Source organism: Rhinolophus hipposideros, assembly GCF_964194185.1.
Source record: "Rhinolophus hipposideros genome assembly, chromosome: 22".
In the NCBI taxonomy this organism is placed as follows: Eukaryota; Metazoa; Chordata; class Mammalia; order Chiroptera; family Rhinolophidae; genus Rhinolophus; species Rhinolophus hipposideros.
The window spans coordinates 23,863,786-23,889,246 of record NC_138068.1 but is presented as its reverse complement, the minus strand read 5'-3'; the positions used below and the strand labels follow the sequence as shown (position 1 = coordinate 23,889,246).

Genomic DNA, 25,461 nt, shown 5'->3' with positions numbered 1-25,461 from the left:
TCCCAGCCTCCCATGCAGCTACATTTGGCCACACCACTAGATTGTAGCCAATGAGGTGTGAAGGGGAGACACGTGTGTACTTAGGTCATGCACTTAAGGGAAGAGGGAGATGCCCTCTCGTTCCACCCCCAGCCCCTTTCCACTGTTTGGACCATGCATAGGAGGGGCGGATCCTAAGGACAGAGAGGCACAAGTAGAAGGAGCATGGGTCTGTGGACAGCCTGCGAAGCCCAGCTGTCGTACCTGCCTCTGGACTGTTGTAAGAATGAGACAGCAATTTCAGTCACAAGGTCAGTGAGATTCTAGGGAAGGGGACGTAGATGATTGGGAGAATGTCAAAGAACTTGGAGGTCATGTTCCAAATGCCTCAGGAGCACAGGTATGGGGACCCAGAGAAGGATAAGTCCACATCTGCCTCCCTCAGGTCTGGGACTGTGTCCCGACACTGTCTCTGGCCACAGTGCCTCTGGGTGTTCCTTTCACCTCTCCCACCCCAACACACACACAGCTGGTCAACTGCTTCAGGTCATGGCCAACCCTGGTCACCTCAGGGAAGCATTTCACTACCCTCCCGTCTGAGTTAGACATCTCTGTTACATGTCTCTCATACCGTAACGCCATGCATCACTCTCACAGTACTTATAGATTTAAAGCGTTACATTTCTCCGTATGGGTTTTGGTGGTCTGTCCCTCACCAGAATGTAAGTTCTGTGAGGTCAGGGACTGAGTCTGTCTCTTACGTTGCTGTTTCCCCAGCACCGAGCACAGGGCATGGCGTATAGCACGTGCTCAATGAAGGCTGTAAATGGAATGAACGAATCCAGGGTAAATACTGAGTCCTCCTCCAACGCAGAAAAGCAGAGCTCACTATCTTGAACCATTTATTGAAAGCTACCGCGCACGCACATCTGCACTGACTTCTCGCGACCGTCCTTTTTGCAGGAGGACTATGTATGCACTCAGACGTGTGGTCCTGCTCAAAGTCACCCAGTCAGTCACTGAAGGACACCCCAATATTCCTCCCATTTCTCAGATGCGGAAACCTGACGCCGGCATGTCTGAAACCACAGAGAAAGGAAAGTTGGGGGGGGGTGCAGGCAAGGCGGCCATCCAGACGGCGGCATCCGCACGCCTCGGGGCTTCCGGGCTTCCGGTTCCCGGCCCCGCTGCCTGGGCTCGGGGACGCGCGCGCCGGGTGGGGCGCGCACGCAGGGCGGGGCGTGCGGGGGCGCGCGCGTGCGCAGGCGTCGCGCTGAGGGACGAAGCAGAGCCGCGGACTCGCCGCCAGGTCCGGTCCCGGTCCACGCCGCCCATCGCGCCGCCCGCCCGCCCCGCGTCCGCCGCCGCCGCCGCCGCCATGGGAGTGCAGGTGGAGACCATCTCCCCCGGAGACGGTGAGTAGGCGCGCCCGGCGGTCCCGAAGGCCCCGCCGCCGGGGGCATCCGCTCACCGCGCCCGTCTGTCTGTCTGTCTCTCCAGGGCGCACCTTCCCGAAGCGCGGCCAGACCTGCGTGGTGCACTACACGGGTGAGTCGGCGGGCCGGCGGGGTGGGGGCCCCAGCCCGGGGCGGCCTGGGGGCAAAGGCCCGGGAGTGGTGGCCGCGAGGCCCGCGTGGCCCGAGGCTGCGGCCTGGGCGGTGGCAGCGCCCCCGAGGGGGCGGCCTCGGGCCTGCGGTCCCCGGGCGGGTCGGAGCCGGCGCTCGCGGGCGCTGACTGCGTGCGTGCCGGGTGTTACCTCCCCCTTCACGAGGGATTCCGTGCCTCACATGCTCCCCTTGTTCCCACTGCACAGATGGGGAAACTGAGGCTCGGGGAGGCGAAGTCGCTGGTCCAAGGTCACACGCTCAGGAATGGGCAGAACCCGGCCAGCGACCGTCAGAAAGGATCTGTGCCATGTCTGTCCCGGTTGACACCCTTCCCCCCTTCCGGCCCGGCCCTCCCTCCGATGGAGATAAGAAGGGCGAGGTACTTCCCAGTCTGCCGGGCCGCCCCTGCCCCCGTCTGGGGAGTCGGGCTTTGTCCCTGTGCCGCGGGTGGAGGAACGTCCCGGTGCCTAAGTCATCGCTTGGGCGCAGCCTGGCCTTGGAGGAACTAGGTCTGCATGGGCTTTTTTCCTCTGTTTGCTCTTCAGCCACTTACACGTCCAAGCCTCGGTGGCAGTGATGGCCCAGCCCAGGCTGACGGAATATGCAATTTAGTCCGGCAACCCTTCTAGGAGTAGAGACTTGCTCATCCCCATTTTAAAGATAAGGAAACTGAGGCCAGTTCGGGTAATAAACAGTAACGTAAGCCAAAGGGAATGGTAGACTTTCAGCCAGAATTGGGACATCATAGTCGGGTGCCTGTAAGACCGTGTCTTACTCCATGCCCTTACAAGGCCTTCCTGTGTGGTATTGGGGAGGGGGTGGGGAATCGAAGCAGGCGGAGGCTCCCTGGAGGTGGGGGTGGGGGTGATTGCTGTAGCCACAATTGCTGATAGGAATAATTTTCCCTCCCCTCCTCTCTCCCCTTTCTCCACCCTCCCACCCTTTCTCTGTTCCTCCTCCTCCTCCTGGGTAGTAGTAGGCTGTGGGGAGTTCTTTCTGAGGGAGCTGCTCAGGGATAAGCCCTCTACCCTTCTAAGCCCTGCTCTTCTCTCCCAGATCATCGGGGTATGTAGGGGGACTCTGTTGAGTGAAATGACTTTCATTAAGAAGGGAAAAAAGGCATCTACCATTCCCTCTTCATGTGCCCTTTCATTTTTCTGGCTCTGTTATTTCTCTGGCCCTTCTCCATGGGTAGAAATGGGGGCAAGAGGTGGAGGGAGTTAAGGACTAGAACCTTAAAAGGCTACAAAAGGAGAAGGTATTGAAATCCATCTTTGTAGGGAACAGTCTCATGCCGGTGAATGAAACGGGAAAGTGGTTTTTGACATTTGAAATGACTGTCTTTTTACACCATGGTCAGCACCTGAGCCTAGGGGGTCCAGTGGAGGAAAGCTCGTTGGTTGGGTGGATTTTGATCAGTGGGATAAAAAGAGTAACCGTTTCCTTTTGCAGTGCTGGGGTGAGTGGGCAGTTCAGTCACTTCCCACAGCCAACTGTGCAGACTGGGACTCAGGCGAGGAGGTGACCCCACTTCCAGGTCTGTGCCCCTTGTCCTTGGCTTATCCACTTCTGGTGCTGATGGCAGGACTGGGACACCAGCACGTAGGCAGAACTCCACTTCACTGTGCCTCTTGGTGAAACATCCCCACACAGCATGTCTGGAGCCTTTCTCTGCGAGAACAGATGTCCCTGGGACCCGGAGCACCATCAGGGCGCCCTGTGCCTCTTCTCCAAGTCTATGTTTTCCTTGCGTGTGGCACCCACCCACACGTTCCCAGAACAGCAGCAGGACCCTGGCATCCATTTGGACAAAAGCTTTCTTTTTAATTTCATTTTTGATAAGCCCTACAATGACGCCTTAGTGAGATGTCAGCCTTTGCCTCCTGCTCACAGAATAGGCTGTTCTCAGGCGGCGGCTTTGTTCCTGTGGGTCTTTGCCACCAGCCTCCAAGGAGGAACCTGTTTGAGACCTGTGGGGGCGTGAGAGGAATGGGTAAGGCACTTTGAGATTTCATCTGTAGTAGTTAAAGCTTTTAAGCAACCTGGAACAGAATCCATTTGAGGGAACATGATTGGGGCGGGGGTTGTGCAAGGATCTTAAGATTCAAAGGTCTTCAAAGGCAGGAAGCCCACTGGGCCTTAAGAACAGAGAAGAAATTCTCATGATGCCCCTACTTTTCATGTCTGCTTTTCTCTAGCCGGCTGCCTCAGTAGTTTCCTATTGCAGATTGCTGTTTTTCTGTTTCTCCCAAGTGGATGGTGGAAGTCCCCTGTGTGCCCACCCACCCTCCTCCATACCCCCCTCCATGCCCAGTTTCTCTGTCTCCTTTTGGGTGTCTAGCTCAGATTGCTTGGCTGTGTGACTCCACCGATTACAGTTCCTAGGAGGGAGAGTCTGATTGACCCAGGTTCTGGGAAGGTGACCACTCTTGATCTAGTCCACTCTGGCCAGGCATTCACTACTGCTGATTTGGGAACAGTGGAAGGCAGGTATTGCCAAAATCCCCTCTCGGCCACCTAAGGTACGCATAGCATAGACTTTTACCGCAGGGATGGTGTAAATGTTACGGGTGGCTGCCCGTAGTAGCCCGGATGCTACCCTCTGGTGCCTTCTGTGTGGCCTCCAGCAGAGTACAGCATGAGCTTGGCCTCAAAGAACGGCCTGCATCACCTCTGTGGTACCAAAAGGAACAATGAAAACTTGACTGTCACCGGCAAGCACCTCCTAGCAGCACGACGGGCCTTGAGGTAGGAGGAAGGAGGTAGAAAGAGAACCTGCCAGCGATGCGCCTGGAGGCCCAAGTGCATCCTCACGGCTCCCTCGCCTAGGGAAGCCTCTGCGTCGTGACCATGGAGCTTGTCCTGCCAGCGAGGCTTACGTCCCTTCTGCTCACGTCAGCAGCCGCGTGCCTGCCATTGTCAGAGCAACCTCAAGTGGATGGAGGGAAGTCTCTTTAATCTCTTAAATAGTAATTGACATCTTGTCCTTGAGATCAGGTTTGTCAGTAGCCTGGCTTCTGACTTGAGAAAAACCAAGGGTGGTCCCTCAGCCCCCCCATCTCCTCAAAAGGTCCACTTGGGGCAGCTGAAGGAGCTCCCAGGGCAGGTCTGACCACTTGCCTGCAGCCTCCCTGCCCCCCACGCCTCTAGCCCCTAGCTTTTCTTTAGCCTGTGTCTCTTCTCCTCTCCGCTTTATTCCATCCACTCCCCTGCTGGTGTTTCTTGGCTGGTGAGCTGATGTCTGGAGGAAGCCTTACTCCCAGCAGAGACTCCGCAGATGGCTTCCCCTGTGCCGTCTTCACGTAGACAGGCCGTAACTATTTGGGCTGGGCTATGACAGGACCCTTCCTTCCTACAGCAGATGTTTATTGAGCAACAGCAACAAGTCAGGCACTAGGGACATGGCCAGTGAACTAAATAGACTAAGACCTGATCTGGTGGGGCTTACCTCCGGTGACAAGACTAATAGCATGAGGTGGTGAGAGGCACTGTGGGGAGATGAAAGCAGGGTGAGGGTGTCGGCGGCGTGGGGCTTGGTTCAATAAGGGCCGTTGGAAAAGGCCTCTGCCAAAATGATATTTCAGTATTTACCCAAAGGAAGCTGGGGAGTGGGGGACATGGCTGTCTAGAGGAAGAGAATTCCAGGCAGAGGGAAGAGCTAGTGGAGAGGCTCTGAGGCTGGCGCATGCTTGGTGTATTAGAGGAAGAGCAAGGAAGCCGGTGAGGGGGGAGTGGCAGGAGATGACGTGATGGTGGAGCCGTGTGGGTTGTTACATAGGGTCATTGGCTTCCTCTCAATAAGGTGGGATCAGTGGAGGGTCACGAGCTGGCTTGGGTTTTAACAGGCCCTCTCTTCTGGCTGCTTTGTGGACCTTGAGCTGTTGGGGCCAAGGGCAGAAACAGGGCTCTGGTAATACCTTAGGTGTGTAGTGTGCCATCCTGGGCAGATGGGCAGAGATGGTGCCAGGTGGACATGATCCCCAAAGATGTGGGTCCTTTGCTTGGTTCACATCTTGCCTCTGCCACGTAGCATATTGAGAGCTTGGCAAATTGTGCTACTTTTCTTAGCTTCCATGTGCCGTCTGTAAAATGGGAGTGATGACGGCTGCTGTGAGGAGTAGCTGAGGCGAGTGCATTCCGGGAGGGGCAGCAGCGGCGTGGTGCTGTTACTGCACATGCTGTCGTTAAGGCCACTGTGTCCCAGGCACTGCCCGGTCGTTCGTCCACCCGGCGCCTCCTGTGATGTCTAAAGTGGGAGAAAGGCAGAGCCCTGGTCTCAGCACTGCAGCGCCTGGAGTGGCCCAATTGTACGTGCAGTTTAGGCTCAGTGGAGGTGGATGGGCTGAGACCTCACCGTCCTTTCATTGTACAGATGGAAGAGATGGGCACCTACACAAAAGAGATAAATCTGAGCCCGGATTCATCTTAACACAGGCCTACATGTTGCCTACGGAGTATATTGGCTAAGAAAGCCACAGCCATTCTCTTAAATTTGAGGACCAGGGGAGGGTTTTACTGTTGTTTCTTGTGGGTATGAGAGGGGCACAGTTGGGTTGTACCAGCTTGGCTGTGTGAACAAGTTATGGTGTCACTCCTTTTTCTCCTCAAGTTTCCTTAACATCATGGGATTTTAACATTTTGAAAACAGATCTTGTTACGGAAACATTATTTCCTTTCCTCTGGAATTGTGATCACTGAAATATACATCCTACCAATGCCATTCTCTTCTTCCACAGGTGAGGGCAGAAGGCTCGCTGGTCTTAAGTGAACCAGAGGCCCCACAGCATTCTCGTGTGTATGTGCGACTCTTATGAAGTTTTCAGAAATAGAGAAAAATCAAAGTAGAATAATAAACACCATGTGCTCACCACCTAGAATCCACGATGGTTGACATTTTATCATATTGGCCATTTCTACCTTACAGAATATACTATATGTTTTGGGGGTTTTGTTTTGTTTTTTGCTGAACCATTAAAGTTACAGACATCATGATACTACCTGTAAATACTTGAGCATACTCTTAAGAATGAGGATATTCTGTTTGTCCTCCTACTGGTCACATCTAAGAAAATTGAAAATGACTCAGTAGTATCTAAAACCAAATTCATATTGAAATTATCACAGTTGTCTTCAAAGTGTTTTTTTGTAACTTTTTTTTTAAAAACCAGAATACAGTTGAGGTTTATTCATTATGGTTGGGTATTATATCAGTAGTATCAATCTGGAAGAATCCTCACATTGATTTTTCGGTAGTTAAAAACTGATTTTTGTGAAGTGTTATTAATGTGTTCATTATATCTGTAAACTGGAGAATCATTTGTCTGCCTTCAGATTTTCTCTAAAAATAGTATTGTCACCTGCTGTTTCCCATGGAAAAGACCGGGGGTATTTTGGATAACTTAATGCGTCTACTATCCAATTCTCCCTTTGGTGCTCATGGCAGTGTTTACTTGTTTTTATTTTTATATGTCCTCTCCTGGTTTTTACCTACTGAGAAACTGAACTGAGTCCTTGCTTTCCTTCCTTCAGCTCCCTTTAACTTGGACCAGATCAATTCTAGCAGTTCAGAAAGGAGGAGGAGGACAGGGGGAGAACGGAGAAAGCCTCCGCTCCTGGCTGCTGCTGTCTGTTCTCGTTGCCTTTACTCTTTCCCTCCCAGGAGCTCAGGCCACCCTGGCCTGCATTCAGTTCCTCACACACACCACGCTCCCCCGCCCCCCAGGAAGGTCTTTACTCCTATTAGGCTTAGGTGCCACCCCTCTGCCCCCACTCCACATCACAAGACAGGCTGCTATCACAGCTTAAATGACACCCTGTCACTGGGTCGCCCCTGACCCGTGGCTAGTGGTTCTTCACACATGCACACTCACACCTGATTCTCCAACAAGGCACCCATCCATTTCCTTCTTAGCCTTCCTCACAGTCAGGCTGTGTGTGGTCGTGTCTAGTCTTTCTCCTGGAGGCCAGAGCCGCTCTGGTGGTGGTCTCCAGGGTCTCTCCCCGTCAGTGCCTGGCATGGAGTAGGTACTCTGACTGAATGAGTGGTTAGATACTCCTGTTTCCTTTAGGTGAGAATAAGAAAGAATATTTACAACATTTTGGACTTTGCCCAATCCCTAGGATTAATGAAAGTGTGACCACTCCTACCTCTCACACCCACTGCACACCGGTGAGCACACCAAACCCTTCCCTCAGTCAGTAGATAAACGATAAACGTGTTAGGAGCTGGGAGAGGAAGCCTCAGCCTTCCCTCGAGGGCTTACCTTGGAGGGAGTGCCTTCCCTGGTGCTTAGGTTACAAGGGAAGTGCCTGGAGCAGCCCAGCCCTGGGGCTAGAAGTGCCACGTGGTGTTGGATGTGTGTGTATGGCTCAGGCGAGAGGAAAAGGCTTGCCAGGTGTGTGCAAAAGCCTGGATGGAGTGGGGGGAAAGATGCCTTTGGTTTTTCTACAAGTACTTACGAGGTGTGATCAGAAAATATGGTGAATGTTTACATTTTTGAAGGGGAGTAATAGCAACGTGTCTTTTACTGTAATTTTTAATATTTAAACATTCACCGTATTTTTTATCACACATTAAAAATATACAAGGCACTGTTCTCAGTACCCAGAATATCGAAGAAAAAGACACAGGAGGGGGCAGGAGAAAGTTGAGATTTTAGACCAGTGAGGGCCTCAATGAGAAAGGGACATTTGAACAAAGACCTGAAGGAGGTAAGGGAATAATCCATGTGACTATCTGGGTAAGAGCATTGTAGGCAGAGGAAATAGCAGAGACGCCCTGCAGTGAGAGTATCCCTGGTGTGTGTACAAAACAGGGAAACGATGTTCTTGGAGTAGAGAAATCAGATGAAGTCAGACTGGCATGGGATGGCAGCTCTAACGGCTTTGTAGGCCATACCATGTTTCCTCGAAAATAAGACCTAGCCGGACAATCAGCTGTAATGCATCTTTCAGAGCAAAAATTAATATAAGACTGCGTCTTAAGACGAATTAGAGCTGATTGTAAGGCTAGGTCTTATTTTCCAGGAAACATGTATTAAGGACTTCAGCTTCTATTCTGAGGTGAGATGGGGAGCCATGGGAGTGTTTTGAGCAGAGAAGTAATAGGGTCTGACTTGTATTTTAAAACAATGTTCCTCTGGCTGTTGAGTCAAGTTTAAACTGTAGGAGAGGAAGGGCAGAAGCAGGGCGGCCAGGGAGGGAATTACTGTAGTAATCTGGAGCCTGGCACCAGAACTCATGCCTTGAACCATTGTGCCCTACAGCCTCCTGCCTCTGTGTTTTCTGGAAAACAGAAAAAGAAAAGAAAGCTAAAGATGATGCATATTTTTACTATTTCCAGAGAGCCACTGTTGAACTGTGTTTCCTTCTGTAGCCCCTGCCCTCTCCCCTATGAGACATAATGTGGCAGTCCTCTTATTTGTATTGTGATAAAGTGGGAAATGGAAAGGCTTGCCCAGAAGGACATGCACTCTGCTTTGTGTTCTGGGATCATGTGTGTGCTTCCCCTCATGGGCCCTCCTTTGAAAATACACTTTGGTCATAGAATCTAAAGGGATTTTAGCCAAAGGTTAGAAGCATTTCCAGATGGGAAATATTCTTGCACTCAGTTTATGTAATAGAGAGGAAGAAACTGGGTTTTTCTTTGGGTAGGCATTCAATCTTTGATCATGCCACGTGTGGGTTATTAGAACTCCAATCCAGGAAGGTTGCCCTGTGAATCAACCACAGAGGCTGGGAAATAGGACAAAGACGTGAGCTTTGAGTTAATACCTTAGTTACCTCGGTGTGTAGACTCTCTTCATCCATCATGGTTGGGACAAGTGGATAGTTGATATGTTAATCATAAAAGTAACGTGGCTTCTGTACATATTTTATTTCAAATCCAAACATAACATTGACTAAAGGGCCATGTCTTTCTTTGAGGATGGCTCTTTTGGTAGTTTCCCTTCAAGGTTCTTGCAAAACCTAATTCTGGCTTTTGAAGTAGAGCAAGGACTCTTTTGAAGTAGATCAAGGACTGTTGTGAGGTCATCTAAATGCCAACCCTTTCTAGATTTTTAAGATTTCCTTCTCCAAACATACATTGGTCTCATCCACACACAGTTATTCACCAGCAATGTTTTTTGGTGACTTGCTTTTATTGAGTCTTTCCCAGCAATCACTTAGGACCACTGTTTCTCTATTCACAGTCATATCATTTGTTTGCATGCTATTTAATTATGTCATGAATACTCAGTAAGTAAAACTGACATAAGTAGATTTGGGAATAAACATAGCTCACTGACCCTTGGTAAGCATAAAACTACATGGGAAAGGAGTGAGAATAAGCGAGAGACGGGGGGGGGGGGGGCATGAAGGAACTTTCACCAGGCTGGTGCTGTGCAGGCTGTAGTTCTTGTAAGTGTCTCTGTCGAGGCAGTTAAGTAAAAGGTGTGTGAGAGAGCTTCTGCATGTGAAAAGAAGGGAGGGAAATAGCTAAGCCTAAGTCACTGCCCATTTATACCTAGGATAGTACATCCACTTGGGAATGTTCCAGGTGGCTTCAGATGCTCATCTGCAGGAAAATTGGCAACTTTTGAATTTGGATTTCCCACCACCAGTCAAACATTGCACTTCGTACTTAGGAAATTACCTGTTGAGTCGTAAGTAGAAAGGTTTTCTCCCTCCCCCAGCTGTAAGTGGGAAGAACTTTCTTTGGTTTTGAAAGTTTAGGGTTTGAGATGATCTGTTTTGTTGTCATTGTTTGACTTAGGTGTGAGGTTTTTGTTTGTTGTTTTTTGTTGTGTTTCTTTCAAATCTTAAAACTTTCCGTATTTTGGACCCTGTAAAATGCTGCCTGTGAAAACCACCTGCAAAGATCCGTCAGCAGCTAAAAACCACATTGTGAGTCATGAGCTGTACCTACAAGTGCTAAAGCCCTAACTCCACAGGTGCCTTCTTCAGTCATCTTCCCATACCCGGTGGAGGGCATGTGGCAACTCTGCCTTCCAGGAAGCAGAATGCACGGAAGTGGCTCCATTTCTGTTGGACTGTTAGCGAAATAACACCCCGTGGTCCTCTTGAATCGCCACGTCCTGGCCTTGGGTCTTCACCACTGCTTCTGTGACTTGGGCCACTTTGCTCAGCATCTGCGGGTTCCTTCTGCGTGAGAGCACTCACACAGATGAGCGGCAGGAAGGAGCAGCCTGCTAATGGGCACATGAACTCAAGGCGTCCCCATGCCCATCTTTTTTTTAAAGCCCTCCTGCTCCCCCTCCAAGGATTTGAGTCTGGTTCTTCCCCACAAGAACAGCTAAACATTTTGGGAGGAGACCCAAGCAAACAAAGGTGATATCAACTGCCTTGCAGCGAGAAGCTGCTTTAATAGTCCCTCATGCAACTGTAGCTTTCATTCTTTTCATGGTCTTGTGCTTTTAACTGGAGACCCCCAACTTTCAGTGTTCTCACTGATTAGCATTTTAAAGGTGCGAAAAGTAAAAAATGCCATTCTGGGATTACCCCTCAGCTTCTTCCTGCCATATAGGAAAGAAGTCTAAATATGGAAGCCTCGTGCTTGTCCTGCTGGTTCTTAAAAACCATGCAAGTGAAGCAAATCTGAAAGTGCTCTTGAGTGCCAGCGTTGTGAGTTGCCAGGGTTTGAGCTGAGTGCCACAGGGACACAGAACTCTGAGTCCAGATCTGTGACCTTGAGACAGTTCTTGAAATCGGGAATGTGGAACTATCCCAGGCAGATTCTGGGTCATGAGGTATATAGGTTTGTGTGTAGTCAGAAGTGAAATCGGTTAGTTCTGCCAATAGGTCACGCTGGTGATGATTTTTGCTTAGAGTGGCCTTTGGAGCTTACAGTGTCAGCTGTCATGTCTGAATTGTAACCTCAGTTGCCTTTGCTCAGCAGAGCGTGCTTTCTCTAGGAAATCACGGCACTAACTTGGCAGGTGGTTTCACTGTGAAAGGGCTCCAGGTCCTGGCACAGAGATGGCCAGAGTTAAAATGAGAGCAGCTGCTGAGGCTTGTTGCCTGCTTTACCTGCTCCTTCCCCAGAAGAGGAAGCACCTTGCCATCTACTGCCAGGTTGGATGGAGGAGGTGAACAGACAGAATTTTAGTAAATCTCACTTTTTCCCATTAAAAAAAAAAAAGTTTTATAGAGGCATAACTGACATGCAATAAACTGTTCATATCTGATGTGTAAAATTTCATAAGTTTTGATGTGTTTCTTTGTTACCCTTTGAAACCTGCCCCTTTGCCCATCTCCAACAACCACTGATAGGCTTTTCTGTCAGTGTAGATTAGTTTGCATTTTTTAAAGCTTTATATAGATGGAATTGTACAGTATATGCTCTTTTTAAAATGTTTTCAATTAGACTGGTCAATATTATATTAGTTTCAGGTGTCAGTAGGTACTTTTTCTGTCTGATTTTCACTTGGCATGATTATTTTGAGATTATTTTGTTATTCCATGTATCAGTAGTTCATTCCTGTTTATTAGTGAATACTTTTGTATTGTATGATATATTTGTTTATCCATTCACCAGTTTGGCAGATATCTGTTGTTCCAGTTTTGGGCTATTTATTACAAGTAAGTCTGCTATTAATGTTTGGATGTAAGTCTTTTGGTATGGACACAGGTTGTCATTTCTCTTGGATAAATATCCAGGAGTAGAATGGCTGGGTCATATGGGAGGTGTATGTATCACTTAAACTGCCAAGCTATTTTCCGAAGTGGTTATTCCATTGTGTATTTCAGCCATCAATGTATGACAGTTGCAGTTCCTCCAGTTCCTTGCCAATACATATTATGATCAGTCTTCTTAGTTGGACTCATTCTAATTGGTAGTATTCATGTCTCATAGTGGTATTACTTGGTATTTTTTAATGACTAATAATGTTGAGCATCTTTTCATGTGTTTACTTGTCATCTGTGTATCTTTTTCAGTGAAGTGTCTGTTCAGATTTTTTGCCCTTTTTTAATTGAGTTGTTTTCTTATTGTTGAATTTTGAGAGCTCTTTATATATTCTGGACACAAGTCCTTTGTCAGATATATGCTTTGCAAAGATTTTCTCCCAGTCTGTGGCTTGACTTTGCATTCTCTTAAAAGCATCTTTTAAAGTGCGCAAGGTTTTTGATTTTGATGAAGTTCAATTTATCCTTTTATGGGTTAGGCTTTTTGGCTTTATATTTTAAGAAATCTATATAAGATGTAGTCACAAAATTATTTTCCAATGTTTTCTTCTAGAAGTTTTACAGGTTTCTTGTTTGCCTTCAGGCTTATTATCCATCTTGAGTTGATATTGATTTGATACGAGATATGTAGATCCAAGTTTATACTTTTTTCCTCTTTCACAGGATTTACTTTACATGTTTTAACAGCCAGAACACTTTTAAGCAGACATGACTGTCCTTGTCCTAAATCGTTTATTAGGTAAGAATTTTACAACCATTACTTATACTAGCGGTGACGGTGGAGCTGGAGAGTATCGCGCCTTCTCCAAGCTGCACGGCGAGAACCACCGATGGTATGGTGGAATTTGTGGCCCTTTCCAAGGCCACAGCTGTGGGCCCAAGGATCTCGGCCTTCGCATCACCCTGCGCTTGGGGACTGGTTTGGTGATCCACTGGGTGTCAGGAATCCGTCTGACAGCTTTGTGGAATGGCTCAATGACTATAAGCTCACAGAATTTGTACGTGGGGTCTTCAACAACCCAGTAAGAATTCAGGACTCTCACAGCCTCTCAGTGGCGTCCAGCTTGCTCCTCGGCAGCAGACAGAAGGCTTCCAGCAAACCTCAGCTGGTTAACACCGTGATGGACAGGCTTGACGTAGGTTCCACCCTGAGGAACCCGGCGTTTGTGGCCACCACGGTGCACATGAATTCGATATATGACATAACCTAGTTTGGCCTTTTATCTCATCCTATGCGCTTTATTGGGCTGGGGGAAGAGGGCCGAGGGGGCTGTGGAGCACAGAGCGCTGGCAGTGCTGCAAGCAGTGCCCCCTGAGAAGAAAGCGCATTACATCCACTGCTTCTTCCTCCGGAGCTCCTGGATGAACCTGTAAGCGCCCATCTTGGTTTACCTGATGGCTGCGGGCAGGTGGGAAAGAAAGAACCTTTCTCCCCACAAGTTTGTACTTTTCGTCTGTGGATATCCAATCATTCTAGCCCAGTGCATTTTTCATCTTGGGCATTGTTCTCATCTCTGGAAGTTTGATTTGAATCTTCCTGTCCTTACTAATTCTAACATTGTGCCAGTCCTGGGTTGGTTTCCATGGATTGATTAGTTTCCTCATTTGGGACATGTTTTCCTGTTTCTGCGTGCTTGGTAATCTTTGGATGCTAGACATTGTGAATTTCACCTTTTGGGGTGCTGGATAGTCTTATTCCTATAAGTCATCCTGGGCTTTGTACTGGGAAGTGCTTAAGGAAATAGGAAATAGTTTGATCCTTCTGGGTCTTGCGTTTATGATTTGTTAGTTGGATGTGCAGCAGTACTCAGTGTCAGGCTGGTTCCTCCCCACTAGGTTTGGAAGGTGAGATCTTCCTGGGTAGCTTACCAGTGCCTCCGGAACCATGCCCTTCTCCTGTCTTTCCGGTGGGAACAGGCACTAATCCTTCCGACCCTTTTGGGTGGTTATTTTCCTAGCCTTGAGTGGTTTCCTTATACATGTGTATTGATTAGTCCTCTGCTGAATGCTTACGGGGACCCTCTGCAGATCTCTGGGGATCCCTCAATAACTCTTCTCCCTGGTACGTGTCCTGTGGACTCAAGCTGCCTTGAGCTCCATCCCAGTACCCTGTCTCTGGAAACTCCCAGGGATGTAAGCTGGGCCAGGCACGGCTCACGTTGTTAGTTTCCTATCCCTGAGGGATCACTGTCCTTCATTGCAGTGTCCAGTGTCTTAAAAACCATTGTTGAAGCCATTATCTGGCTGGTTTCTCTCCCTTTGTGTGTGTGTGTGGGGTGGGGGGGTTGTTTTGTTTTTTATTTGTTTGGAATTTTTTGTTTTGTTTTGTTTTGGGTTATTTAGGTGTGAGAGTAAACCTGATCCCTGTTCCTTCATCTTGGCCCAAACTGTGACCTGTTTTGATGTCATAGCTTCTCTTACATCCTGCATTCAGCGCAGACCAGCCTAATTCCCACTCCAGAAAACACTGTATGCGCAGTCATTCCTGCTTCAGGGACACTGCTTTGCCTCCTGCATCAGCTCCTCCCCCACTCTGACAATTTACAGCCATATATACAGTGGTCTGTTCCTCCCCACTGGGGGAGGCCCTCCTTCTAGCACCCCTTTGCCCCTACAGCCTGTGCCAGCTGTGTGATATCCTGCTCAGCTCTGAGGATATTGTTAACCTTTTGGACTTAGATTATAGGAAATCCCCTCCTCAGGCCTAAGGAACCCCACCATTACCAACACCAGCACCCAGCCCTTCCCTGTGAAGAAGATTTCTCCTAGAAAGTAGGTGAAATTGACAGCTGGTAACTGGCCTAAAGTTCTGGAGCAAGGCTCATGTCCTCTTCCCAGGGACAATAGTTCATCTGAAATGGAGAGGAGAACAAGATCCTTGGCAAAGCTCCTGCTTAAAGCCCCTCTACTCAGAAATTCTACTTGTTGGCATTTACAGTTTTTTAAAATAAGAAGAGGCATCACCCCTCAATGTCCCAGGAGAGCTTAAGAGAGCTGAGGTTAGACAGACATCTCCCAGACCCACAGTCTCTTCACTGAAAAGCATCTGCTTCTCCAGGGTTGCTCAGCAGCAGGTAGAGGCGGGCCGCACCTTGTGCTCCCAGCTGGTTACCAGTCAGGCACTGAAGCATCTCACCTTCAGGCAAAGTGGGACGGATGCGTGTGACATCTGGAGGTTGCTTGGCAATGCATTGGATCAGGAATAAAAGCAAGTTTAGGGAATATGTCTCAGGACCGTGTGGTTTTCATTGCATTCAAATACTATCTTGCCCTGGTTGGGAACATGTTCAAATTTGGCAGGAAATAGGATAATTCGTTTGTAGGTATACTGTATTTTTAAAACTGAGTTGCAACCCATTAGTGTATCATGAAATAAAGTTAGGGGTCACAGTCAGCACTCTTTTTATTTCTTCTTTTTTATTATTTTTTATTGGGGAATGTTGGGGAACAGTGTGTTTCTCCAGGACCCATCAGCTCCAAGTAGTTGTCCTTCCATCTAGTTGTGGAGGGCGCAGCTCAGCTCCAAGTCCAGTCTCCATTTTCAATCTTAGTTGCAGGGGCCGCAGCCCACCATCCCCTGCGAGAATTGAACTGGCAACCTAGTTGAGAGCTCGCGCTCTAGCCAACTGAGCTCTCCGGCTGTCCCTCAGCATACTTTTAAAAAGTGAGAATTGTGTCCCATGGAGTAACTACCTCATGTAAACGTTGTTTTGTTTATGTACATGTATGTATGTGCTGGGTCCTGATGTCACACTCGGGTCTGTCGTCACAGTCAGTGACAGCTCTTTGTGACGTGACTTGTTGAGTTTCATTTCTCTTAGTCCTCTCATGGCAGCACTACAGTCAGTGAGGTAAATGTCCAGTAAAGATTTCCTTCATACCAGTTGGGTTACAAGTAACTGGAAACCTGACTTAAGGCAAAGCAGACTTGTAATCACCTTAGAACACAAGTCTTGGAGGTGATTTGGAGCTGGTTCAGACCAATGGGATGGCTACTCTGTGCTGCTCCTGACCTTTTCGTGCTTACCAGGTGGCTGCCATGGCTCCAGACATCACATCCTCACACGACAGCATGCAACAGGAAGGGAGGGCAGGAGCTTTCTTCCTGAGTGTGTTTTTCTTTTTTACCAGTGAGTCAGGTCTTTCCTGCAAGATTCCAGTAGACTTCACAGTTAGTCTCAGTGCCCAAACTGGCCCATATGCCCACCCAGCGTCAACCCTAGTCTAGGAGAAAGGCTCAGATTGATTCCAGTTCATCTGTTGGGCCAGGCTTTTGCTGCTCTTGGAAAGTTGATACTTGGTTAGGAAGGGGGCTGGGGGTACCGAGTCTGGATTTTCCAAAGTCTAGAATGTGGCACAGGCTGGGTTCCCGGTGCCCCTCTGGGCAGGTTTTTCTCTGTGGGTTTTGTACAGCCAGATTTTGCAGCTAGTCGGGGCTCAGGAGCCAGGGTCTACTCTCTCATCCTTGGCCCTTTCCCAGAAGGAGGGTTCTTCATCTAGTGACTTATCCATCATGGCTGCTCAGAAAGCCCCAGGACTCTACTCAAGGTCTGCTCTGAAGAGCGCATACCAGGAAGAGGCTATATCTGGGCTTCAGTCTCCTTTGGAGCTCACAGTCCCCATTGGGCTAAATAAAGCCTTTTGCTCGAGCCAGACCCCACTGCCCACTGGCTCTGACCTTAAGCAGGTCACTGAGCCTGGGAGTTGGTGCCCTTATTTCTGTTACAAGCAGTCTCGGGGGTGGATGGAAAGGCTCCCTGCCTGGCCAAGAAAGGATCTGAGAGTCCTAGCTGTTCGTTGCCTACTCTCACCCTTAACGCTGAGTTCAGTTGGATTGGATTCAGTGTATGAAGTTAAAGCTCAAAATGGGGCAAAGGGGCTGTGTGTGTGCAGTGAGTATGTGGAGGTGGAGACCTGTTCTCCCAGGTACTCACTTACAGAAAACTGTTCAAGTCCTGTCCTTGTCATTTCTTTAATCAAGTAGTGAGTGTGTTCTGGTACAGAGGTGAGCTTCATGGACATCCCAGCTTGCTAGTTCTGGGGTTCCAGTTCCTGGCTCTGCCCTGACTTGGCGGGGGTGGACCTCTATTCTCCTTTCCCACAGTCCTTAGCTCCTGGATCCAGGCCCTAGGCAGTGCGACACCCTCTGTCCTCAGGACATCTCCCGTCCTGCTCTGTTAGGATAGCACTTCCGTCCCCATTTCCTCTTTTGTCAAAGTACAGATAGTCTGGTGGCTGTGATAAAGCTCTCAATTGATCTCTGCTTCCTCAGCCCACTTACAAGTGGTGACATTTTTTAGATTGGGATTTTCCTCCTCTAAAAAATACAAACATAGCAGAATTCTGTATTTTGCTGTGTCTTGAGCGGTGCTTAGAACCATGGGGGGGGGGTGCCCACTCAGACTCTAAGGGAATCAGCTTCGTGTGAATGATGTGGCAATACCTGGCTGACCCTTCCAGTCTGGGATTGCAGTGCGCCAGTTTTCAGAACCTGAGTCACAGACAGCTCTCACATTGGCTGACACTGACTTCCTGAGAAACCAGTGTGATGTTCTTTCTGGACAAGAAGTTGCAGGTGTCTGTTCCTCTTTGCTCGTGGCACTCGCCCTCTGGAATTCCCCCTTTTAGTAGAGAGTGCCATCATGGTTGTCTGGCTTCTGGGAAACTGGGATAGTAGAATGAACACGCTTCAAGTATAGCGTTACTAGTTCAGCAACTTCACTTCGTTCTGCCTCAGTACCTTCATCTGTGAAATGGGGACAGTACCGTGGGGAGGATTGAAAATGTTTATGCATGGAAAGTGCCTAGCCCACTCCCTGCCCCCAGAACTGCTTCCAGAACTGCCAACTGGAGTTGTTAGCTGTTCACTGAAAGAGGTTTTCTGTGTCTTTTCCAGCGCCACTTCTCTGATTCTCCGACACCAGCTGGTATCCTACAATTCAGTTCAGTTCTGACACTACCCACATTTCTGTAAAAGGTGACAGGTGATTGAGGAAGAAATATTGTTTCTTTTACTGTATGTGACTTTCAGCCATTATGTGCACCTGAAGGGCCTACAGTTATTCTTAGTCTGGGAGGAAATCTTCAGGGTGTTGGAAATTCACGCCAGGAGTGTGTACACTTGCCCAACCTCCAGACCGAGGGAGATCGCTGCTGCCTCTGGTGGTTCGCGTACTGGTTGGAGTCGGGAAGAGCATCCACAAGCCCGGGCAGAGGGTCACCTCAGCTCCTTAGGGACCCTCTGAGGACACAGGACACCCTCCCTGGACGCTGCAGTTTCTCCTCAGTCCGGGGCCCCCTGCCAGGCCCTTCAGGGCTGGCATCTGGGATTTGCACTCTGCTGCTGGCTTCTGACTTGCCTCGTGTCGTTACTCCTTGTTGCTCATGTTACAACTGCCCTTTTTCACAGGGATGCTTGAAGATGGAAAGAAATTTGATTCCTCCCGGGACAGAAACAAGCCCTTTAAGTTTATGCTAGGCAAGCAGGAAGTGATCCGAGGCTGGGAAGAAGGGGTTGCCCAGGTATGCTCTCATTTGTTTGTTTTGTTTCTTAGTGTCTGCCTTTTAAACTATGTTTATGGGTAGGACATTCATATGGTTCAAAAATCAAAACAGGTGCAAGTGAAAAATTTCACTCCCACCCCATCTGCAAGTAATTCCTGTTATGAATGTTTCTTGTGGAGTTTCTTTAAGCACACGGGTATACAAAAACGTATGCCTATCTTCTTTTCTTTTTACTTTTAGACATACGCACACATTGTTCTGCGCTTTACTTTTCCACTTAATCTATCTTTGACACTTTACATACCAGGACAAAATGCAAAGAGCTCTCTTACAGCTGCATTTTGTTTCCTTCAGTGGCGGACTCCAATTTATGTGACCAGTACCCTATTGGGGGCCATTTCGGTTGTTTCTAGTATTTTGCCCTTGTAAACAGTGCTGCAGTGACTAATCTTGTGTGGACTTTATTTTACATTTGTGCGAGTGTTGCCACAGGTGGATTGTCCGTAGTGAAGTGAGTGGCTCGGTGGTTGTGTGCAGTCTTGGGCATGTTACCAAGCGGCCACCTGTAGCGACTACACTGAGCCGCCTGTCCTCCCAGTCCCGCCAGTACAGTGGGGTGTGAAACTTGGCTTCAGGACACTGTCATGAGTAAAATGTTGTCTTGGTGTAGTTGTGACCTGTATTTGTCTTATTGACTGTGTTGTGTCGGACCAGTTGTGTCAGACCACTTCTGAGAGGTCATATTCATGGAGAAAGTTATTTTGTTTGTCTTGAATCTGTTTCTTCACCTCTCCCCTCCCCGTTTGTGTAAACAGCTTTTGTTCTGCCAACACTATGAAATTCCCAGTAGACAATAGGGGACCCAGGGTTGCCAAATTTCAGTTGGATTCTGTCCTTCCATGGAGCCCAGGAATTTTTTTCTTGGCACTGACCAGGTAAAGGGATGTTTACAGTGGCCCGAGACCCAGGGGGCTTTATATTATAATGAGGCCCTGCATGATGGGTAATTAGGCTATTTCCCTCTCACCAAAGATGATTGGAGATTTAACCAAAGTGGAGAGAGAGATTTCTGTCTTTCTCTTTTCCGGAGTAGACATTGCTCTACCTCCTCTATAAAATATCCCTGAATTATCTCCAAATAAATTGCTTAACTCTCAGAAACATTGAGCCATCCACTCCCAGGTGTCTAGATAATCTGTCCCTGCAGGGCAGAGGGTTGACAGTACAAGGACATGGGCTTTGTGGTTTACTTCCCTTTGGAAACCTCGCCAACCATACCTTTCTGTCTCATCCTGTCTCCCGCCCCCTGCATCTGGCCAGCTCTTGAGTCTGTAGCCCATCCCCCATCTCTCGTGCCAACCATTGTCCGCACCACAACTCATCTTCTGTGGCTGTTCCAGCACTGGAACAATCATTGTGTGTTCCAGGAGCTGTGAACTGCCCCTGAGATCATGTTATCAGCCTATTTCACATCCCAGGCTTGGCACAAGGCATGGCAGGGTGTTGGGGAGATGCCCAGTCTCCCCCCAGCCCCAGTGTCCTTTGGGGTCAATCACAGCTCTGTCGCTTGAGAAATCTGGGTGGTCTGAGAGCGACGTGCATCTTCTTTTCAACTCCCCCACAGAACACGTCTTCCGGCACGGGAAGAAGGGGGTGGTTTCGTGCCCCTTCCCGGTTTCCCCTGATATTGGTATTCTGGTTTTACATGTTTACAGGTGTGCAGTCCTGCTTCAAGTACTGTTTCAGAACTTGCCTTCTTCATCTACTGATGTGCTTGGAGCTTCTTTTACATTTAAGGCCACTAGATTCTTTCTAGTGGCTAATCCGTGGTGTAATTGTGCCTTTGACACACTCCCCTCGTAATGGACATTTGGGTTGTTAGCAGAAGATTCTGGAAGTAGAATTGCTGGGTAAAAGGATAGGATCATTTTGAATTTTGTTGTATTAAGCCCTATGCTTTTAACTGTCCTTACTTGCCACCTTGATCCAGCATGTCCCTGTTCCTGAAGGGAGCTGTGGGAAGTGAGACTTCTGAGTTGCATTAGAAACTTCATTGCAGCCCACTGCTTCTGCCCTAGTCACCGTGTCTTGGGCTGGGTAAGAGAGCCCCTAGTGCACATGTGGAGACTTAAAAGACAGGCTGAAGGATGGAGATACGGCAGAGAATGTGCTCGCACTTCAGAAAATAGACATTTAAACTTAGGTTTGTATTTGTTTAGAAAATGGAAAAAGTACAAATATGTATTTTAATTTTTATTTATTTTAAGTGTGTTTTTCCAGGACCCATCAGCTCCAAGTTAAATCGTTGTTTCCATCTAGTTGTGGAGGGAACAGCTCACAGTCTGAGACCCACTTGGGGATCAAGCTGGCAACCTTGTTGGTAAGAGCACCGTGCTCTAACCAACTGAGCTAACCAGCCGCCCCCAAATATATTTTTTAAAGTGGAAATTTTCCCTCCACCCTGGCCACAATATTCGAGCCTCTGCATAGAAAAACACTGGCTTATATAGGCAGGTACAAATATAGAAATAGTGTCTTCTTTTTCACACAAGTGGTGGCATAGTGTACGCTGCTTTGTACCTCTGTAAAAAAAAGCATAGTCTTTTTTACCCCCTATATTTCTGAACTATTGAGTATAAATATAGAATGTACAGAAAAGTAGACTACCCCAAAATATTACCCGGTGTGTGTGCACGCGTATGTGTGTGTGTATAGCAAAGTTTTGATTAAAAGACTCCTTTTTTAAGAGAGTAGATGCCACGTCACATGTCCTTTGACAGACAGACCACTTGAAGGGTTAGGTGGTGACACTTCTGGATAGAGTCAGGTCAGTAACACTTGGGCAGGGGGCCTAACCGTTTTGGGATCGAGGGGTTTTTATTTACCACTGGGCCCCTGGGAACCAGATGCAGGGATTGTCCAGTCTGGCTGCCGACCTCCATGTCCTGCATAGGGCAGGGGCCTGCCTGCGCCCAGGCAGCTGCACAGACACTGGAATGTCTTAGTCACACCGTCCTGGCCAAGGGACACCCAGGTAAACAGCTCTGCTTCTTAGGGAGACAGTTGGGGAGTGTGTCCAGCTGATTCTTTCTTCCTTGTTTTCTTCACAGATGAGTGTGGGTCAGAGAGCCAAACTGACTATCTCCCCGGACTATGCCTATGGCGCCACTGGGCACCCAGGCATCATCCCACCAAATGCCACTCTCGTCTTTGACGTGGAGCTTCTAAAACTGGAATGACAGGAATGGCCTGGCCTCCTCCCTGAGCTCCCTGTTCTTGGGTAAGGAACTTAATGCTGAAGGGCCTTTAACTATCTTTGCTCTTCCTGTGTTAGGCCCAGTGTATGATGGGTAACAGGGAGAACCAAAAATGCCATGGGTTTTCTTATCCCTACATTCTACCTCTATCGGGTATCCTTTCAGTTATCAGGGTATACCTTGTACACCTTGAATGTAAAAGTCTGTCACTTTATGGAAAGGGATGGCATGTGTTCTGGAATGTACTAAAACGGGATGGGGCAGCTGATGGTAGCCGTTTAAATGAAGTATTTTTATATGTAGCTTATACCTTAAAACTCAGTGGTGAAGTGGAAATATAGGCCACATTTGTAGTGCCAACATTTTAGTTCTTTAGAACTAAGACTGTTGATGACTTTGCTTACCTGCTCCTAGTCTGTGCATCTCCCTGACCCATAGCTTGTGGTTACTGCCAGTTAGATGACATGAGAGGCATTACCACCTAGGCCACCTGCCTCAGGGAGCGAGCCCAGAACAGTTGAGGCCAGCTTGTTACCAGTGGGTTGAAACACAAGACCAGAGAGTATCTGAAGTGTAAAGGGTGCTCTCAGACAGTCCTGGGCTGGGGGCAGGGGGCGGTTCTTAGGGACCTGAGTCGGCCTTCCTGTGCAACAGGTGAGGAAACTGAGGCCCAGGAGAAAGGCCTCACTCAAGGTCACATCCAGGCAGTGGCAAAGAAGGACCAGAAGCCCTTTCCTGCTGTCCTGCCCTGGACTTGTTTTGCTCCCATTGCCCTCATTTCTAGGAAACCAAACTCAGTGTCCTAATGGCACATAACTTTTCGTGTGGGTGTTCAAATCATAAAACACGTGAACATTGTCATCTCTCCAGTTGGCCCAGACCTCTACCTTTGCTCCCGTCCTTCCCCTGGGACCAGAGGAAAGAAGATGACAATGTTCATGTGTTTTATGATTTGAACACCCACACGAAAAGTTATGTGCCATTATTAGGACACTGAGTTTGGTTTCCTAGAAATGAGGGCCACAGCCAGGGGCTGAGTGAGAATGCTTCTTTTTGAAAGCTGCAACAAGTGGCTACCAGCCTGTTGTGATGGTGTAACCTGATCGTATTGTGGACTTCTTTAAGGAGGAGGGCTCTTTTTTATTATTAGCTGGTTTTCTTTTTTAGTGGTTTGAGTTCCACACACCTGTATCATGCAGTCCTGGTCAGGTTTGAGGACTCTGGCTCCTCCCCCTGTCATTCCTACCAGGAAGGAGCCTCTGACATTTTACACAGCCTCCCTCTGCCCAAAGGTCTACATCTACTCCAAACCCTCTTTGCTGTTCTTTGAGAGCTGAGTCCTTGGAACATAAATGTACTTGAGGGAGCCTTGGCGTTATCCTGATTTGGGAACAGACTTTCTGTAAATCTGGTCGGATGGAGGGTGGGGAAGGAAAGAGAGGGATGAAGGGCACTGCCCCGTGCACTGCCAGAGAACATCACAGCTTCTTGGAAAGGTCTTGAAGGAAAGCCCAAGGACAAACCCAGAAAGTTATAGATTTGAGTGAATGAATGAAGACAGCAGACATTTTTTAAGTCTTTTCAACCTGGGGAATATCAGCTCAGGGCTTTGTACGGGAAAGTCACCTGGGAAGCTTGTAAGACTTCCCTGAAGCCCAGGCCACACCCTGGATGGAGCACTGCCTCTCCTGCTGTCCTTAGCAAGGTGGTAAATTTAATCTTAGGTTTAAGGGAAAAAAAACAACTAATTGAAGCAGGAGGGAACTTGCTCACCTTGGAATCCAGCCTGAGCCCAGCTGGCTCTCCCCAGTTGGAGCAGAAGGGTCCAAGTGAGACTTCGCAGCTATTGGGGAAGGGACTTGGTGCAGTGGCCAGCCTTGTGGCTGTCCCCATTGCACACAAAGAGCTCTGAGTTGCTGGAACTCACAGATTTTCTGTCCCCAACAGATGTGCCATGGAGGGATCTGGCGCCCCCAGACGCGCACACGCATCTGTACGGAGCTTTTCCTGATGTTCCACTACACTCTTTGTATAAACATCTACCCCGACTGAATGTGTTCTGTCCTCCAGCTTTGCTCTTCCCCTTTTCTCCTCGTATGTGTGTTGACCTAAACTATATGCCATAAACCTCAAGTTACTCATTTTATTTTGTTTTCGTTTTGGGGTGAAGATTCAGTTTCAGTCTTTTGGATCTAGGTTTCCAATTAAGTATTAGTCAAGTATTAACAGCACAAGTAATGGGTTAACTTTAGACTAGGAATTGGTGTGGGGGGGATGCAAGAATCTTTATTTTATTTTATTTTTTTGGATTAAATTTTTATCTATTATATATTAAACATTCTTGCTGCTGCGCTGCAAAGCCATAGCAGATTTGAGGCGCTGTCAAGGGCCGAATTATTCTCCAAGTTGAGAACTGTCCTTGGGTTGAATTAAGAGCCCTACCCAAAACAGAAGTGGGGCGGGGGACAGCCCTCGCCTCCACTGCCCCATCTCACTCTCCCCTGAAACCCTCTGCCTTTTAAAAGCAAATCGTTTTCACTGAGTCTCTGGACACTACAGCTCTCTGTCCCGGGCCAGCAGGGACCGCTGCCGCCTTCGTGGCCTGGCTCACCCCACCCCATCCTGTGGTTTTTCTAATGGATAGTCAGGACTTTTATAATCTCATAGCTATCCAGGCTCCACTTCCTAAATTTTAAGAACTTGAATTGAAAGTTTAAATTGCAGGTGCTGTTTGTAGACACTTAACACCCAATGAAAGCCCAGCCATCATGACAAATCCTTGAGTGTTGTCTTAAGAAAACGATGCTGGTCATCACAGCTTCAGCATCTCCTGCTTTTTGATGCTCAGCTCCCCCTGCTCATCTCAAAGTTTCCTGGCTTTTCCTTCGCCCCTCTCACTCCTTTGCTGTCCTGTGTAGTGATTTGGTGAGAGGAATTATTGCTGCCTACCGCCACCCCACCCTCCGCACTACATATGAGTTTCAAGTTTTATTATTGCAATAAAAGTGCTTTACGCTGGCTTTTCTCAGCTCTGTGTGATGGTGGTTACTTTCAGGTGCCTCCCCTGCCATTTGGTGCGGGGGGATGAGGCTGGAAATGTGACAGTGGGGGGTGTAGTGGCAGACGTGTCTTGGCAGAAGAAGTGCAGCAGGGACACCCTTTCCTGTTGGCCTCTCTGGGAGGCGGGGGGCAGCAGGTTTGCGTCTTCACCGGTGCAGGGAACTACCTGGAGGTCAGGCTGGGGTTGGCAGGGAGCATCTCCTCACCCGTCTTCAAATGTTGATTACCTACGTGGTCTGCGGAGAGCACTGTGCTAGGTTCTGTGCGTTACCAAGAAATGGGAGGTGTAACCAACTCAAGAAATGAGCCACGACCAATTGGAGATGTGCTACCAGCGAATTGATAGTTACCGAGGGAAGATGTGGTTT

At 48.4% G+C, this 25,461-nt stretch overlaps 1 protein-coding gene and 1 pseudogene across 5 annotated transcripts; one reads left to right on the top strand and one right to left on the bottom strand.

Annotated features, from left to right (window-relative positions):
* The first annotated feature begins 756 nt into the window (after positions 1-756).
* On the top strand, positions 757-25,061 carry FKBP1A (FKBP prolyl isomerase 1A). Of its 4 annotated transcripts, none has more exons than XM_081033309.1 (6): positions 1,209-1,394; positions 1,480-1,527; positions 1,793-2,095; positions 18,682-18,794; positions 21,887-22,056; positions 23,981-25,061. In XM_081033309.1, exons 1-5 carry the CDS (start codon positions 1,358-1,360, stop codon positions 22,013-22,015), a joined length of 630 nt encoding a protein of 209 aa, XP_080889435.1. In that variant the 5' UTR covers positions 1,209-1,357; the 3' UTR covers positions 22,016-22,056; positions 23,981-25,061. The 4 variants fall into 4 exon arrangements, with proteins under 4 accessions (XP_080889434.1, XP_080889435.1, XP_080889436.1 ...); XM_081033310.1 differs by lacking the exon at positions 1,793-2,095 and adding an exon at positions 18,169-18,256 and having other exon boundaries at positions 1,341-1,394; XM_081033308.1 differs by lacking the exon at positions 1,793-2,095 and having other exon boundaries at positions 757-1,394.
* Positions 12,942-13,785, bottom strand: LOC308490707 (large ribosomal subunit protein eL15-like; annotated as a pseudogene). The gene has a single exon. The product of its transcript is annotated as a large ribosomal subunit protein eL15-like (transcript).
* Positions 25,062-25,461: the final 400 nt, after the last annotated feature.